Genomic DNA, 14,815 nt, shown 5'->3' with positions numbered 1-14,815 from the left:
TTTGCTCAAAGTTTACCTTCTTGGAAAGGATTTTCTGTGGAAAATCCCTCTTTATAATGGCAGCATCACCCCAACCCTCTTTTCCCCCCTTTCCCTGACGAGCTTTCTTCCAGAACACTGACTGCTTCCCATAATCCCAACTATGCACGGCACATCGCAAGTGTTCAGCAAACACTTGTAAATGAAAGAACAACTGCCTGCCCATCCTCTTATGGCACCACGGCAGCCTGCTGGCTGGTTACACTGAGGCTTAAAGGCCCACACCTGGTGGCATGTGGCTTTCAGGTGTCAGGAAGATGGGATAAATTTGACAGCTCCTTGGCTTCCCCAGGACCACCCGTCAGGGCTGGGGACATGGGTAAGAAGCTGGGTGTTGCCCTCCCTCCCCTGGGCCTGCTCTATCAGCAGTCCTGCTCTCAAGCACATAGGTCAGACCACGGGAAGGTCATGAACGTGGGCTACACCAGAGGACCTCCACAGCAGGCCCTGGTCCCAGGGTGCAGGCACACCTGCCAACTTGAGGGCAGGGCCAGGGCTGGAGCCAGAGCCCTCCCCACCCGCCCAGCCTGTAGAGCTTCAGGGGGCACAGGGCTCCAGCTGTGCTTTGTCTCTGCCTCAGATCAGCCTACACCCTTAACTGGCCAGGTGAGCCCAAAGCCCAAACCTCATTCCCAAAGCAGGAAGGAAGATTTTTTCCTTTAAAGTCTCATTCAGTGACAACCTACAGACATCCTGGGTGTCCGCATTGCCTCCACCTGGCTCCTAAGGCCCCGCCTCCTGCCTTAAGCCTGCCCCAGGGAGCAAAGGCTGCTTCCCTCACTCCCTGGCCTACACTGGGCACAGGGCCAAGAATCCAAGCTTTATTCAGGAGGCAACAAGCAGAAGGTCTAAGGGAGATGTAGCTCTCTGGGGACTTGCAGCTCTGGAGGACCGAGGGGCTGGGCAGAGACAAAGGCTGCTGTGAGTACAGTGACAACAGGATCCCTTGGTGCGCGCTGAGGAGTCTAAGATCTGCCTGGAATTAGTACTGTCTCTGTGTACCTCCCCCACACCACGGCTCAACCCACGGTGCCCTCTGAGCCAGCCTAGGTGCCCACCTTGGTGGAGGGGGTCCTGCTGGTGGAGGTGGAGGTGCGAGTGGATGTGTGAGTGCTGGTGATGGTGCGGAGTCACGTTGAACATCTGCAGTCGGGCCAGAGGGTCGCTGGTCAGCGATGCCATTCGCTCGGCGTGGATCCGCTCAGCCGCCAGTCTATCAGGGTAGCTCATCTCGGGCCGCAGCTGGGGGCCCGCCAGGGCCAGTCTCTCCCTCTCCAAGGGGTTCAGACCCGGGTGGAAAGAAGCAAAAGGGTGGGGACCCGCAGTGGGGGGAATGGTGAGGGCGCTGTGCCGGGCGAAGTGCTCCATGGGGTTGGTGGCTGGGTGCAGGGGGTCCAGCTCTGGAGGCTTCACCTCGAAGCCTGGCTTCATCCTCTCCCGCAACTCGCGCTCCCGAATTTCCCGCTCCCGAATTTCCCGCTCCCGGAGCTCCCGCTCCCGGATGGTGGGGTCAACATTGTAGAGGCCAGGCATGTGGTAGGCCAGCAGCGGGTCAGTGGGGTTGAGGGGCATGTAGAAGGGGTGGTTGCGGTTGGTGGGTGACATGACATGGGGCCGAGCATACTCGCTCAGAGTCCGAAGGGCAGGGGTGTCGGGCCCGATATATGGGGGCACAGCAGCAATGGTGGTTGGTGGTGGCTCAAAGGATGGCCGCATGTGGCCGGGGCCCCCCAGCTGGGGGTCGCTGAGGCGGCCTTCATGTGCTGCACTGGAGGCCTTCTGCTGAAGGAAAGGTGGGTGTGAGGGACAGACGCCAGCTGCCTAGTGTTTACCTGGCAGAGGCAAGCCCTGCTCTGCAGCTGCCCTGCACTGACCAGCTGACCCAGTCCCTCTGCTCCAACACGGAGTGATTTCCGGACCCAGCCATGGCCTATGATAAGGATGAGGTCCAGACCCACTGTCATCGTCTCCTCTGTGCCTGTAACTTCCCTTACGTCCTAGGTTTGATTGTGTACCTGTGAGACAAGGTACTGCATGGGAGTGGGGGTTCCCCACCTCAAGGTCAGGTGCTGGGTGGCCGAGCTTATGAGGGTGCCATAGGGCAGGGCTGCCAGAAGGGCCAATGTGGCAGGTCAATGCGCCCACTGCCTGGCTCTCCTCCCCTTGAGTTCCTCTTCAGTTCCCTCCAATTACATGAGACACAAGTCTATAGGGCTGCCCACCAGGCTGCTGTCAACCAGCCTGGACCTGCCAGGGACCAGGAGGGGTGCACAGTGAGCCTGTGGGGAAGGGGGAGGCCCAGGACTGGCTCAGGGATGAGCTGCAATCTCAGAAAAGCCTGGGATGGGTCTCAGACAACACCCAATCCTCCATCTGTTTGGGACAACAAACCAGACGGCCCCACCTAGAGCAGTGTGGCCCCAGTGTCCCCTGAGATGGCCAGTGCCCCGCCTCCCTGCCAGCTGCCCGTCTGCCCTGGGTTGAGCACTCACGGCTGCTCGCTCAGCCTCCCGCTCGCGCTCGCGCTCCCGCTCGCGCTCCTTCTCCTTCTCCTTCTCCCGCTCCCGCTCCTCTCGGGCTTTCTGCTCCGCCTCCCGCTTGGCCTTCTCGATGGCCTCCTCCCTCTTCTTGGCCAGTTTTGATCCCGCCAGAGGCATAAAGTACAGGTCTGACCGTGCACACGAGTTGTAACCCCGGTCCAGGTGTTTGTAGAACCTAAAAAAGGCCACATGGTTGTGGGGGTCCTGCCCAGGCTGAGTCCTTCCCTGGGTGGCCCAGATTCTTGTCACAGTACCTGGCTGACTGGCTGGCGTGGCTGGGTGTGTCCACCACAGTGGGTTCAGGGGATGGGCTCCTTGGAGGGGGTGGGGGGCTCTCGGGCTCCTCAGCATCGTCCAGAGCCTCTTCCTTGATCTGGACAGTGGGCAGTGGGCAGGCTGCCCCGCCAGGTGTGTTGCCTCCTGAAGAAACGGCAGCAGAGCAGGCTGGCTGGGCCGAGGGGCCAGGTCCCGCAAGTGGAGTGGAGGTAGAGGGGCAGGATGGAGGGGTGATTGGAGGAGGGCCTCCAGGGACGAAGGGGTGCTGAGTGAATGGGGGCTGAGGGGGCACCTGATGGAGGCCTGTGGCGGGGTGAGAGGCAGCAGCAGAGGGCAGGCTCTGGCTCTGGGTCAGCACAGGGGGCTGAGCAGGGGAGGAGGGCAGGGGCTGGCTCTGAGGCATGAGCTGCAGGGGTGGGGGGTGGGCAGAAGGGGGATGGTGTGTGGAGAGGGAGCTCAGGGGCTTCAGTGCTGGAGGGGGTGGGAGGTTGGCATTCATGGAGAAGGGGGAGGGTCCTGAGAGATGAGGTGGATGCTTGTGAGCCTGCGGTGCTGGCAGCTGGGGGATGGGCGTGGTGGGCGGGGGCTTGATGTGCGGCATGGCCAGGGGTGCCGGTGGCAGGGGCTGCTCCCGTGGGGGCTGCTGGGACTGCAATGCTGACTGAGAGGCTGGGGGCTGCAGGGAGGTGTGAGGGTGAGCTGCTGCCTGGGAGGCTGGGGGAGGGAGGCCAAATGGCTGTGGGGGGCCTGGGTGCTGCAGCATGGGCCCAGCCTGCAGGCTGTGAGGGCCGGATGGGCCCTGACTGTGCAGTGGGGGCTGGGTGTGAGAAGGGGCAGAGGTCTGGCCAGCTGGCCCGGTCAGAGGCTGCAATGGTGAATGTGGGGAAGGCAGCCGCTGTGGGTGCAGGGCAGGTGCCTGCTGGATGTGGGCATGGGAAGCAGGACCTGGTGGAGCCTGGTTAGAGGGCTGGGAGGCTAAGGGGGAGCCCTGTGAAGGAACTGCAGAGGACGTGGGCCCTGGTGTGGGAAGCTGGGGGGCTCCTGGTGGGGCTGTGGAGGGAGCTGGAGTAGCCCCATTGGAAGCCTGCAGGGCTGGGGGCTGGGCCTGCAGGGTCTGCTGCTGGGCAGAGGAGTCCGAGTCACTCTCATTGTCCTGGGGGCTGGGGATGCTGGGGGACGTGCTGCGATTGTCCTGGTCGATGTCTTTGGGGTCACTGCTGCCCTCATCGTTGACACTACGGCTGTCGGAACTCTCTCCCTCACCTTCGGATGGTGAGTTGGGCCGGCTGATTTCCTGAGGCCAGAGAGGGGAGGCAGGGGGGAAGCTCTAGTCTGCCCTGCGTGGCCAGAGCCTGGCAAGTGCACAGCGAGCAGCAAGCTTGGCCCCCAAGGACCAGTGGTCCTGCCCTGACCCGGCCACCTCCCAGGGAGAATCAGCTGGGAGCTTCTCCAGTGCATTAGCTGCCAGCTGCAGTCAACAAGGCCCAGCCACGAACTTCACCTGGGTTTTCGTCTTCTTTGAGCTGGTCCTGTCAGCCTCCTCTGTATCAGAGGCCACCTTGTCCCGCTGGCGCTTGGTGCTCTTCAGAGGGGATGAGGCTTCTTCCTTCACCTTCTGTAGGGAAAAAGCACACAAGGAGGATCAGGCCAAGAGAGGATGTCCCATCAGCCTGAGGGAATAATGATGGCCTCTGAGACCTTGGGTGCCCTCAAAGGTCAGTGCTGGTACCTGAGCCAGACCCCTTTCTCCAGGCCCCAGGCTGCAGTGCCAGGCCAGGGAGATGCTGATGCCTTGGGAGGCTCCACAGGTGACCTGCGGCAGTTGGACACTGGCTCTAGCAATCTGGGTTTTCACGGGAGGGTAGGGAGCCCCACTCCCCACCCCAGCACCTCACCTTGGCTAGCTTCTTCACAGTTTCCGCTTTACTGTCGTTGCTGGAGGTGCTGGCAGCGCTGGGGGAATTCCGGCCACTGGAGCGGATGTCTTCATTGATGGGCGAGGTGCGACCATCAGGGCTGGCTGGCTGCTTCTTTCGACCACTGCGCAGTGTAGACATCTACCCACCCAAACCCAACACTGGTGACACTGGACCCCAGTCCCCACATGGGCCGCCAGAGCCCAAACCACATACAGGGGCATCAAGAGCAGACCTTACTGTCAACTTCAAAGCAAATCCCAGCCATTTGCAAACAACAGGCTCCCTGGCTCTGTCTTGGTGCACTGGGCCAACAAGGAGTGAAGGGAGGAGGAGGGGTGAGCAGGTGGGTTCACAGGGAAAAGAGCAATTCTTGGCTGAAACCCAAAGCACTTGTCTCTGGCACTGTCCTGACTGCCGTGCACTGGGAATGAGCAGGGCTTTCCGAGGAGCCAACGTTAGTGGGGACCATCCACTTTGCACGTTCTCCAGAATGACAACTACACACAAAGTCACCTTGAAGTCACCTTACCCCTTGTATTTACTCCATGTAACTGCCCAACCAAAACGAAACAAATGCTTGCTGGTTTCATCTGACAGGATGGAGAGTAACCCAAAGACACGAGCTGTCCTATAATGTAGCTCAGCTCCTAAAACCACCAAGTGCTTCGGCATGTTTTACAAGGCTATGGGCTCTGAGCCACGCTGGTCCACCTGCTCATCTCTGGGCAAGCAGTGGCACAGCGGTCAGCATGCTAGGGTCAGAGAAAGGTGGATGGTACCACCCACCTGCCTAAAAGGGTCACTGGGGAGGCCAACACCGCAGGGAAGACCCTGGCGGTACCCTTGGTCCCCAACCTGGAAAACCCTTGCTCCCAAAGGTCCCTGCCACTTTTCCACCCTGGAAGACACAAAGTCGTCTCTTCATGGGAGGAAGAGGCTATGCAGTGAGTAAAAAAAGTACCCAAGTTTCTAAAACTGGATCAAACATTTAAAAAGAAGCCTGTAAGTTTCAAATCCCAGAGACACACCACAATAGAGATGCCCAGCCCAGGGCCAGAGGCAGGTCTGAGGGCCTTGGAGAGCCTGCCTGGAGGCAGCCCCAAGACCATGCCCCACTCAACGGACTCCCCCCGTGCAGAGGGAGGGTGAGAACAGGGGCTGTTCTCAGCCCCACAGGTAAAGCTAACGCTGCTGGACAAACCATTTCAACCTCAGCGGTCTGCTTCTCTACCTAAAATGAAACACCTCCCGTCCTCCTCCTTCTGGGCACAGCCCCCAGCACCCTAGTAGCCTGGAGGTGTGGTCAGGAGCTTTGAGGCTGGGGTCATCTGGCCCTGGGGACTCACCGAGCCTCGACTCCGCCGAGTCCTCATGCTATGTTTCCCACTGAGCCCATCCTCTTCCTCTTTGACAGGTTTGAACATAAATGGTGGGGGGTCCACAGGCTTCTCGATGGGGGGGAGCTCGCCGTATTTCTTGAAATGGATGCGGCAGTCTGTGCAGAGCAGGATGTTCTCCCGGCCCCCGTGGTGCCAGTCTTTGGAGGCTGCCAGGGGGAAGAGGGGTGGGGGCAGAACCCCCAAATCCAATGTCTCTGGAACATCTGGGGGGGGGGAGGCTGACCAACCCTGGTGCCACGAGAGCCTGTGCTCTGGGCCTGGACAGACCTCACTACTCCCATGGCTCAGGGGCTGGTGCTGCCCTATTTTCTCTCTCCCAGGGAAGGAGGGGGTTCAGGAATTTCCCCCCAACTTATCTTAGGGTACCCAGGAGGAGCTGAGAGCAGGCACCCAAGCTCAACCTCGAGCAAGTCTGTCCAATGCACTGATCAGCACTCTGTACTGAATGCGACAGGGCAGTGAAGTAAGTTGACATTTCCCAATTCTCCAGGGACCCTGAGCATAAAATCAATGTCGAAGCCCCACTCACTGGTGCTGAAGCAGTGGCGGCAGGCGTACCCCTTCAGCTCCTGCTCGCTGTCCTCGCTGTCAAAGTCGTCCTCACTGGCTGAACTCAGGTCCACTGGGCACAGCAGGCACACAACAGGGCGAAGGAGACCGTCATCCTTGGCCTGCCCTAGGCTCTGACCCGCCAGTCAGAGTGACCCAGTAGGCTGAGGTGGGACACTCTGAGTTCCTCAGGGCCAGCCCTCACAAGAGAGAACTTGTATGTGAGGGACGGGGCAGGAGCCACATCTGAAACCTGGGGAGCAGGCACTGATACCCACAAGTTGTGAATTTGAACAGGGCGAAGAGCATATTGCCCTCCTGGCACATCCAGGTTTCCCCAGGACTGCTTCTCTGCCTAGAGCCACCCCGCCAGCCCTAAAGGACTAAATCACTTCTGTGTGTGTGTGCAATGTGAGTGACCCTTGGAGGTTCATGCCCTGGGCTGGGACAGAACTGGAAGGCAGCACTGCTGCATCCTGTTCTTTAGGGGCTAGTGGGTGTGGCTTTCATTGTCGTATAGCTCATCACATTGTGACCGAGAAGAGGATCTGGGTAAAAGCAGGACAAAAAATAAAGAATGTTATTCTGAACTTACTGCTACCACAATACAAGTGCAATGAAAGCTAAGTGGAAAACTTCTTCTGAAGCTACCCAGACACCTCAGGCCAAGGCCAAGACCAAGACTTACACTTTAAAAAATTTAAAATGATAATGAGTTTTCTAGAAAAATTTAAATGAACAAATAATTGGTAAAGCTCTCCTACCAACTGCCTAGACAGTGCAACACTCAGGCTGTGCTGCACACTAGCGTGTATGCACACACACGTGTGTGCACACAGTCCTCAGGTCACCAGTTCCAGGCTGCACTGGGACAAGGATGCCTGTGTATGCAGGCCCAGAGCTGGGATACATGTGTGGGTGCGTGTGAAAAGTCCCCCACTTACAGAATTCACTGGAAGGGGGTCTGGAAGGTGTGTTGACGGGTGTGGACGCAGTGCGGGTCTTAATCCTCCTGAACACAGCCTGCCTGCGGTGTCTGCGGTGGGCTCTGGAGCTGGCTGCTTCTGGGGTTTTCTTCCAGTAGTAATAGAAGGTGATCAGTTCTCCCTGTAAGAGAGAAGAGCTGGCTGTGAGGAAACTGTCCAGGCGAATCTGGTTTTCCCTGTCCCCTATGTTGGAGAAGAAGCTGGGTTTGTAACAGCTACACTGGTGACCAGGACAAAGAACAGTTTGCTTCTAGAGTCTCGAGAGGTTGCTTAAGATACAACAGCTGAGCTGCCTAAAAGCTGCACAAATGGGGCCTGTCGTCTCAGCCCAGCAGAGCATGACCTGCGGGTATCAACAACATCCGTTCACTCGACGAGCACTTGTGGGGGCCTCCTACATGCCAGATGCTACCACTGCTCTAAGCAGGGGAGGTGCATGGATGACTCTGCCCTCCAACTGTGTGTGTACATGCGCACACATGTGCACAGATGTGTTCTTCACAGGTTTCCAGTGAAATCACATGGATGTGGGGACTTCCGCCAAGATGGAGGCATAGGTGGAAACACTGTGCTTTCTCCCACAACCAAGCTTGAATACAACAAAGGTTTGGAGAACAAAGACACAGCAAAAGAACAGAAAATTGAATTATACAGAAGTCCGACAACAACTAACCGTTCAACTGGGACGGTAAGAGGGGCAGAGCCAGCAGTGGAGCAGGGTCGGGCAGCATAGATCTCCCGACCTAGGCACGCAAGTGGCCCAGACCCAGGGTGTGGGGCAGACTGACTGTGGTCGCACATTCACGCACAGTGAGATGGACCATGCAGGCCCCAGGGGGCGAGGGCTGACAGCGGTGGCACACTCGCGAGCAGTGGGACGAAACGCGCGGGCCCCGGTGACGGTGGCAGCTGCGGCACCTGTGGTGGCAGTGGCGGGAGGCGGCAGACCGGACGCCAATGCTCCTCATTGACCCCGCCCCCACATACAGCATCACAACCCAGCGACTGAGTTGCCCTGCTCTGGTGAACACCTAGGGCTCCGATCCTGCTACAGAACAGGCATGAACAGCCCAAAAGATGGTGCAAGAAGAACTCAAAGTCCCAGAGCCGATAACTCAGCAACCGAGAAATTGCCAGCTTCTCAGAAGCACAGTTCAAGACACTGTTTATCAGGATGCTCATAGAACTGGTTGATTATAGTCACAAATTAGAGGAACATATGAAGGCTAAACTAATTGAAATGAAGGGAGATGTCCAGGAAACCAATAACGATGGAAAGGAAACTGGGACTCAAATCAATGGAATGAACCAGAAGGAAGAACAAAACATCCGACCAGAAACGAATGAAGAAATGAGAATTCAAAAAAATGAGGAGAGGCTTAGGAACCTCCAGGACATCTTTAAATGTTCCAACATCCGGATTATAGGGCTACCAGAAGGGGGAAAGAAACAGCCACGAGCGAAAAACTTACTTGAACAAATAATAAAGGAGAACTTCCCCAGTCTGGCAAAGGAAATAGACTTCCAGGAAATCCAGGAAGCTCAGAGAGTCCCAAAGAAGTTGGACCCAAGAAGGAACACACCAAGGCACATCATCATTACATTAGCCAAGATTAAAATGAAGGAGAGAATCCTAGAAGCAGCAAGGGATAAGGGGACAGTCACCTACAAAGGAGTACCCATCAGACTGTCAGCTGATTTCTCAAAAGAGACCTTCCAGGCAAGAAGGGGCTGGAAAGAAGTATTCCAAGTCATGAAATCCAAAGACCTACAGCCAAGATTGCTTTATCCAGCAAAACTTTCATTTAGAATGGAAGGACAGATAAAGTGCTTCTCAGATAAGGTCAAGTTCAAGGAGTTCATCATCACCAAGCCCTTATTATATGAAATGCTAAAGGGACTTATCTAAGAAAAAGAAGATGAAAAATATGAACAGTGAAAGGACAGCAAACTCACAGTTATTAACAACCACACCTAAAACAAAAGCAAACCAAGAGGACAGCTAGATCAGGAGTGGAACCATAGAAATGAAGAACACATGGAGGGTTAGCAACAGGGGAGTGGGAGGAGGAGAAGGGGGGAGAAGGTACAGAAAATAGCATAGACAGTAGGTAGAAAATAGATAGGGGGGAGGGCAAGAATAGTGGGGGAAATATAGAATCTAAAGAACTTGAGACACTTGGTTATAAACTAAGGGGGGGAGAATGGTGGGGGAGAGAGTGTGCGGGTGGAGGGGAATGAAGGGGGGGGAATAGAACAGCTGTAATGGTATAATCAATAAAATATATTTTAAAAAATCACATGGATGTGATGAGGAAAGGCCTGGCCAGGCAGATGACTCCAGAGACAACCTAGGGTACCACTGAGGTGGTGGGAAACTAGGGCCAGGTGGGAGGTCAGGGAGAACGGGAACCCCAAACCCAGGAAAACTGTTCGACAGCCTCCACTCCAATCTGAGTGCCCGCACTGGGGGACGAGCTGGCACAAAGTCCAAAAGGCAATGACTGGGGTTTGGCAAAGACAGACTGAGAGGACAGACAGTGGTGCTGATGTGCAGATGAAAGGCCATGCGTCACAAGGTCAGTCTTCAAGGCAAAAGGACCTCCTCTGTTCATCACCCAGCAGAAGGAGCGGCAGGGCATCTTTAAAAAATATAGCCCTTTTGGCACTGTGCCCTCCAGGGACAGCAGGCCAACTAATGGGTTAAGTAACATTCGGCTAATCCTGGCTGACAAAAGACTGACTTCTTAAAACAAACACCCCAAGATAAAACACCTTTAACTTAAAAAAAAAAAACAAAAACACTTAGAGCAGCAAGAGAGCTGAGATCACATTGATCTCTAATTAAACAAATATTGTGGAAAGTCAATTAACTTTCCACAGTATCCGAGAGGCCCCTGGGGGAACTGCACCCCAGGGTGGGAGCTATCTGGCCGGAGCACCGCAGTCCATGGAAGGCTCACTGCCTTGTGGATGGAGGGGCCAAGAAAGAAAAGATCTTGTTCTCCAGTGACCCGAGATCCAGTTGTAAATATGAGTGTTAGGAGGACTGACATAGACAAAGAAGCACAGACACCACACAACAAACTCTAGCAACTGACAGTGTCCAATCAGATGAGGTTTCGCCAAAAACACTCCCAAGACTCGAAACACGATGCTTAGTAGGTGGGTAGAGAAGTGAGCAGATTTGGGTGGGAAATGGTTCTGCAAAGCAGGCAATGTGTCTGCTGAGCACTCCCAACCCAGGAGCTGGAGTCTACGTCTGCATGCTCTGAGGAGGAGAACCACGGCTGCCATCAGAGCCTCAAAGCGTCAGCATAAATGCACGCAGCATGTCTCTCTTTGGAGCTGTAGACATGTTTCCTTCCAGAAATCATTTAACTAAATGCTAGTGACTGCAAATATTTAACAGATGAAGCCCAACCTCAGGCCAGTGAGGCCAGGAGCCCACCACCAAGGACAAGCACACGAACACCCACACCTGCACATACCCACTCCCCCACTTTTTGGTGCCATGAGACGGTAACTGACCGATGGGGGAAATGTGGGGGCTGTGCTTAAATTTCTGACTTGTTTGTCTACCGTGTCATTCTACAAATGTAGACTAAATGTCCCTGTGGTTGACCAGACCTTCCTGAGCCCCTAAGGCCATGACCAGAACCTCTGGTGCCTGCCTCTCTACTACTTACCCTCCTGACCTGGAATGTCACTTATCTCTACTGATCTTTCACTGTCGGCAGCCAGAGGAACAAACTCAGAAACCCAGCAGGGAATGAAGAAACATGCTGACATGACACTGATCTGGCTCTGGTTTTCCTATGAAAAAATACAGAACAGAAGCCGAGGCAGGTCACTGTCACCTCTCAAATGCTTTGTTAGAGCGGGGTGCTCAGTTTAAAAGGGAAACCGGTACAGTAAAACCAGAGCCCAGTCCCAAAGGTGGAAAGATGCACAAGATGACCTGAGGTGATTCCTCCCACCTCCTGCAGTGGTAGCTATTTTGGAGCCAGTGGTGACAGAGGCCTAGAATCTCTTAAGGGAACATATGAAGCAATAGGAGATGGAAGGAAATAAATGTGGGAGAGAAAACTGGGTGGGAGGGCACCACAGGGGTCCCTATCAAACCTCCGTTTTACTTCAAGGCTGTTGAAGAGTGGCCACCCTGACACTTCTACAGCTTTGGTCTGTAACACGACACTGCCTCACACAGTCATGGATTATTTCTACTTTTTGAACATGAGCTGCCCCTCCCCACTGGAATTTCTTTATTAAAAATTGTGCATTTATCCTTACATGGTTAAACTTCAGTCACCTTCAAAGCATTCTCCATTTGATGCAATACACCTATTGAGACATTTTTTACACTACTCAAAACAGTTTTTTTAAAGATAATTCAGAAACCATCGAAAGTATCTGAGAGGCTTTTTTTTTTAAGATTTTATTTCTTTATCTTTAGAGGGGAAGGGAAAGAGAGAAGGAGAGAAATATCAATGTATGGTTGCCTCTCGTGCGTCCCCTGCTGGGAACTGGCCTGCAACCCAGGCATGTACCCTGACTGGGAATCGAACCGTGATCATGTGGTTCGCAGGCCCGTGCTCAAACCACCAGCCAGGGCTCAAAACAGTTTTTGAACTTAATTCTGATACCTTTCAGTGCTTCTGCTGTTTTTGTTTTGCCTCTTCCACACCGGCAAAACCTTTCCCTCTGAGGGCTTTTTTCATCCAGGTATACAATAGTTGCTCAGGTTGAGATCTGGTGATCATTTATAGTCAAAAACTGCTGAACGCTCAGCGTGGTGTGGGCAGGTGCACTAGTAAATCACCCATTATGAAATGGGCAAATGTGTTGAAAGAATCTTCCCACCCCCTGCCAAAAAAAAAAAAAAAACCTCACTAAAGCCGAATGCAGCCTCTCACAACAACGCCAGCTGGTACACTGATGCAGATGGGTTCCTAGAACACTCAGTGGCAGAAGCCTGTGCTACAAGGGGCCCACCCTCCAGAAGATAATCCTGGTTTTTTTTTTTTTGGGGGGGGTTTCCCTTATATAAATGTCTCAAAAGAATTTAAATGGTTTTAAAAGATGGCCTAACTTGCAGATTACAAGAGAAAAAGCCAAGTTCAGCAAAGCTACAAGGCTGGCCCCACACTAAACTTCAGACAGAAAAAAGGCTCAGGAGAAGCCCAGACTCACAACTCTAAACCTTTATTCCTGCACAGTGTCTCTATGTCCTCTGCTAGTATGTGAGAAAATCAGGACACAGAAAAGAAACCCAATGTTGAAACGTAGATTGGCTTTCTGTCACCATTCAAGTGACGGCTTTTTAAAAATAATAGGACCAGAAGAGATTCCATCATCTGAGTGCCAAGGATCAAAATGACCAAGCCAGAGACTCTTCCATAAGTCTAAAATTAGCTGATGAGAAAATGAAAAAATATAAAAAATTCTAAATTCAGGAAAGATGGGGTAAGCCATATCCCAAAAATGTAAAATGCTTAAACCACTTTGTAAAGCTGTTTGGCAGTTCTTAGAAAGCTAAACAAACATTTACACGTGACCCAGTGATTATTCTGCTCCAGGGCATTTACCCAACAGAAATAGAAATATGCTCTCAAATGTGCTCTCACTTTTACACACCATTCACAGAAACAACCCAGATGGCCCGAGCGGGACAATGGGGAAACACTGTGGTACACCCATTCACCGGAATACTATCTGACAGTGAAAAGGAACAAACCACCGACACATCACATGGATAAATCTGAAAAGTATTGTGTTGAATGCGAGCAGCCAGATGCAAAAGGGTCCCTACTCTATGACTCCATTCTAGAAGAGGCAAATGTGTGATCACAAAAAGAAAGTCAGTGGTTGCTTGCCTGGAGTCTGGAGTAAGAAAACTGCTTATAACGGACACCAGGAAACCTTCTGAGGTGATGGGAATATTCTATAAACCAATTGTGGCATTTACATGGATTTATACAGATGTCAAAATAGACTCAACTATGCACTTAAAGTGGATACATTTTGATGGTATATCTATAATATGTATACCAATCATACATCAATAAAGTTAACCAAAAAGAGTCCAGACCAGGTTTTATGAGCTGCCGCTCAACCACTGTGATGTCTATGAAGGGATTAAATAGTGGAACGGAGCAAATCCAGGAGGATTAGAGACAGCATATTGGTGACTGCATGGGTGGCTAGGTCTGGAGCACAAACAAAAGAACTCGTCAGGGAAAGCTTTGGTTCTACAAATAGGCAGGGAAGTAGCTCAAGCTGCACCAGGAATGAAGTCAATTGAACTTTAATCAAACATGCATAGTGTGTTCTGCAGAGACCCACGGCACATAAATTCAGGGAACAAAAGCTGCTGCAGAAATCAATAGCTTACTGAAACATTAACGCAGGCAACCATTGATCAAAAGGCAGCTCCACAAAGGCAGCCTTGCAAATTAGCTCCTGCTTTTGCTTGCAAGCAAACACAGAGGTATAAATGTTGTCGACATGAATGGCCTATAATGACCGTTTTGTTCCTGGCACTCTCACCTCATCTCACAACAAGGCCTCACAGTCACCATACTGCACATCTCAGGACTATAACTGCATGCGGCACGAGCAACTAAACTGGTCTACTGCCTGGGCAAAAAGAAAAAGAAAGGGGGCAAAGCCATCCCCATTCGCCAGTGCTATGGGCTGCAGCTCTTGCCAAGACAAGTTCTCAAATCCACTGGACTGTATTTAGCCAGCTCTCTCTTCCTCTCCCCCCTCTATACTCCATCTCTCTCCCCAACTCCTCCGCCTTTTCTTGGTGGTGGTGGTGGGTCCTCTGGATTTTACTGACAGGTCATATGAACAAAGCCACTGGCAATAAGAACTGGCTCCTGGATTTGGGTAGCAGCCCACTCACCCTCTGCAGTTCCCAGGCAACCCTCTCACCTGGTGTTGGAGAACTAGGTACCAGTAGGTTTCTCAGATTTTCCATCAAAATAAAAAGAGGGTAGGTGGTGCCATGCAGAGGAATAAGGGAAGAAGACGTAAGATGCTCAGCTCAGTGCTCTATATGGGTGGGCTGGGGGCTGGGAGGAGAGAAAGAAAATGAGACC

At 53.1% G+C, this 14,815-nt stretch overlaps 1 protein-coding gene across 9 annotated transcripts in view; it reads right to left on the bottom strand.

The window, feature by feature from the left end:
* The window catches only part of RERE (arginine-glutamic acid dipeptide repeats), a 408,446-nt gene that overhangs the window by 3,984 nt on the left and 389,647 nt on the right, over nucleotides 1-14,815 (bottom strand). For all 9 annotated transcript variants that reach the window (XM_037062025.1, XM_037062026.1, XM_037062023.1 and 6 more), the window contains 8 exons: nucleotides 7,668-7,830; nucleotides 6,704-6,796; nucleotides 6,121-6,320; nucleotides 4,751-4,912; nucleotides 4,357-4,470; nucleotides 2,834-4,149; nucleotides 2,532-2,754; nucleotides 1,098-1,818 (listed from right to left, as the gene is read on the bottom strand). In XM_037062025.1, coding sequence (XP_036917920.1) covers nucleotides 1,098-1,818; nucleotides 2,532-2,754; nucleotides 2,834-4,149; nucleotides 4,357-4,470; nucleotides 4,751-4,912; nucleotides 6,121-6,320; nucleotides 6,704-6,796; nucleotides 7,668-7,830 — 2,992 coding nt within the window. The remainder of the gene's footprint in view (nucleotides 1-1,097; nucleotides 1,819-2,531; nucleotides 2,755-2,833; nucleotides 4,150-4,356; nucleotides 4,471-4,750; nucleotides 4,913-6,120; nucleotides 6,321-6,703; nucleotides 6,797-7,667; nucleotides 7,831-14,815) is intronic.

The sequence above is a fragment of the Sturnira hondurensis genome, unplaced genomic scaffold, assembly GCF_014824575.4.
Source record: "Sturnira hondurensis isolate 20B ecotype Veracruz unplaced genomic scaffold, ASM1482457v3 Scaffold0013931, whole genome shotgun sequence".
In the NCBI taxonomy this organism is placed as follows: Eukaryota; Metazoa; Chordata; class Mammalia; order Chiroptera; family Phyllostomidae; genus Sturnira; species Sturnira hondurensis.
This window is presented reverse-complemented; position numbering and strand designations above follow the sequence as displayed.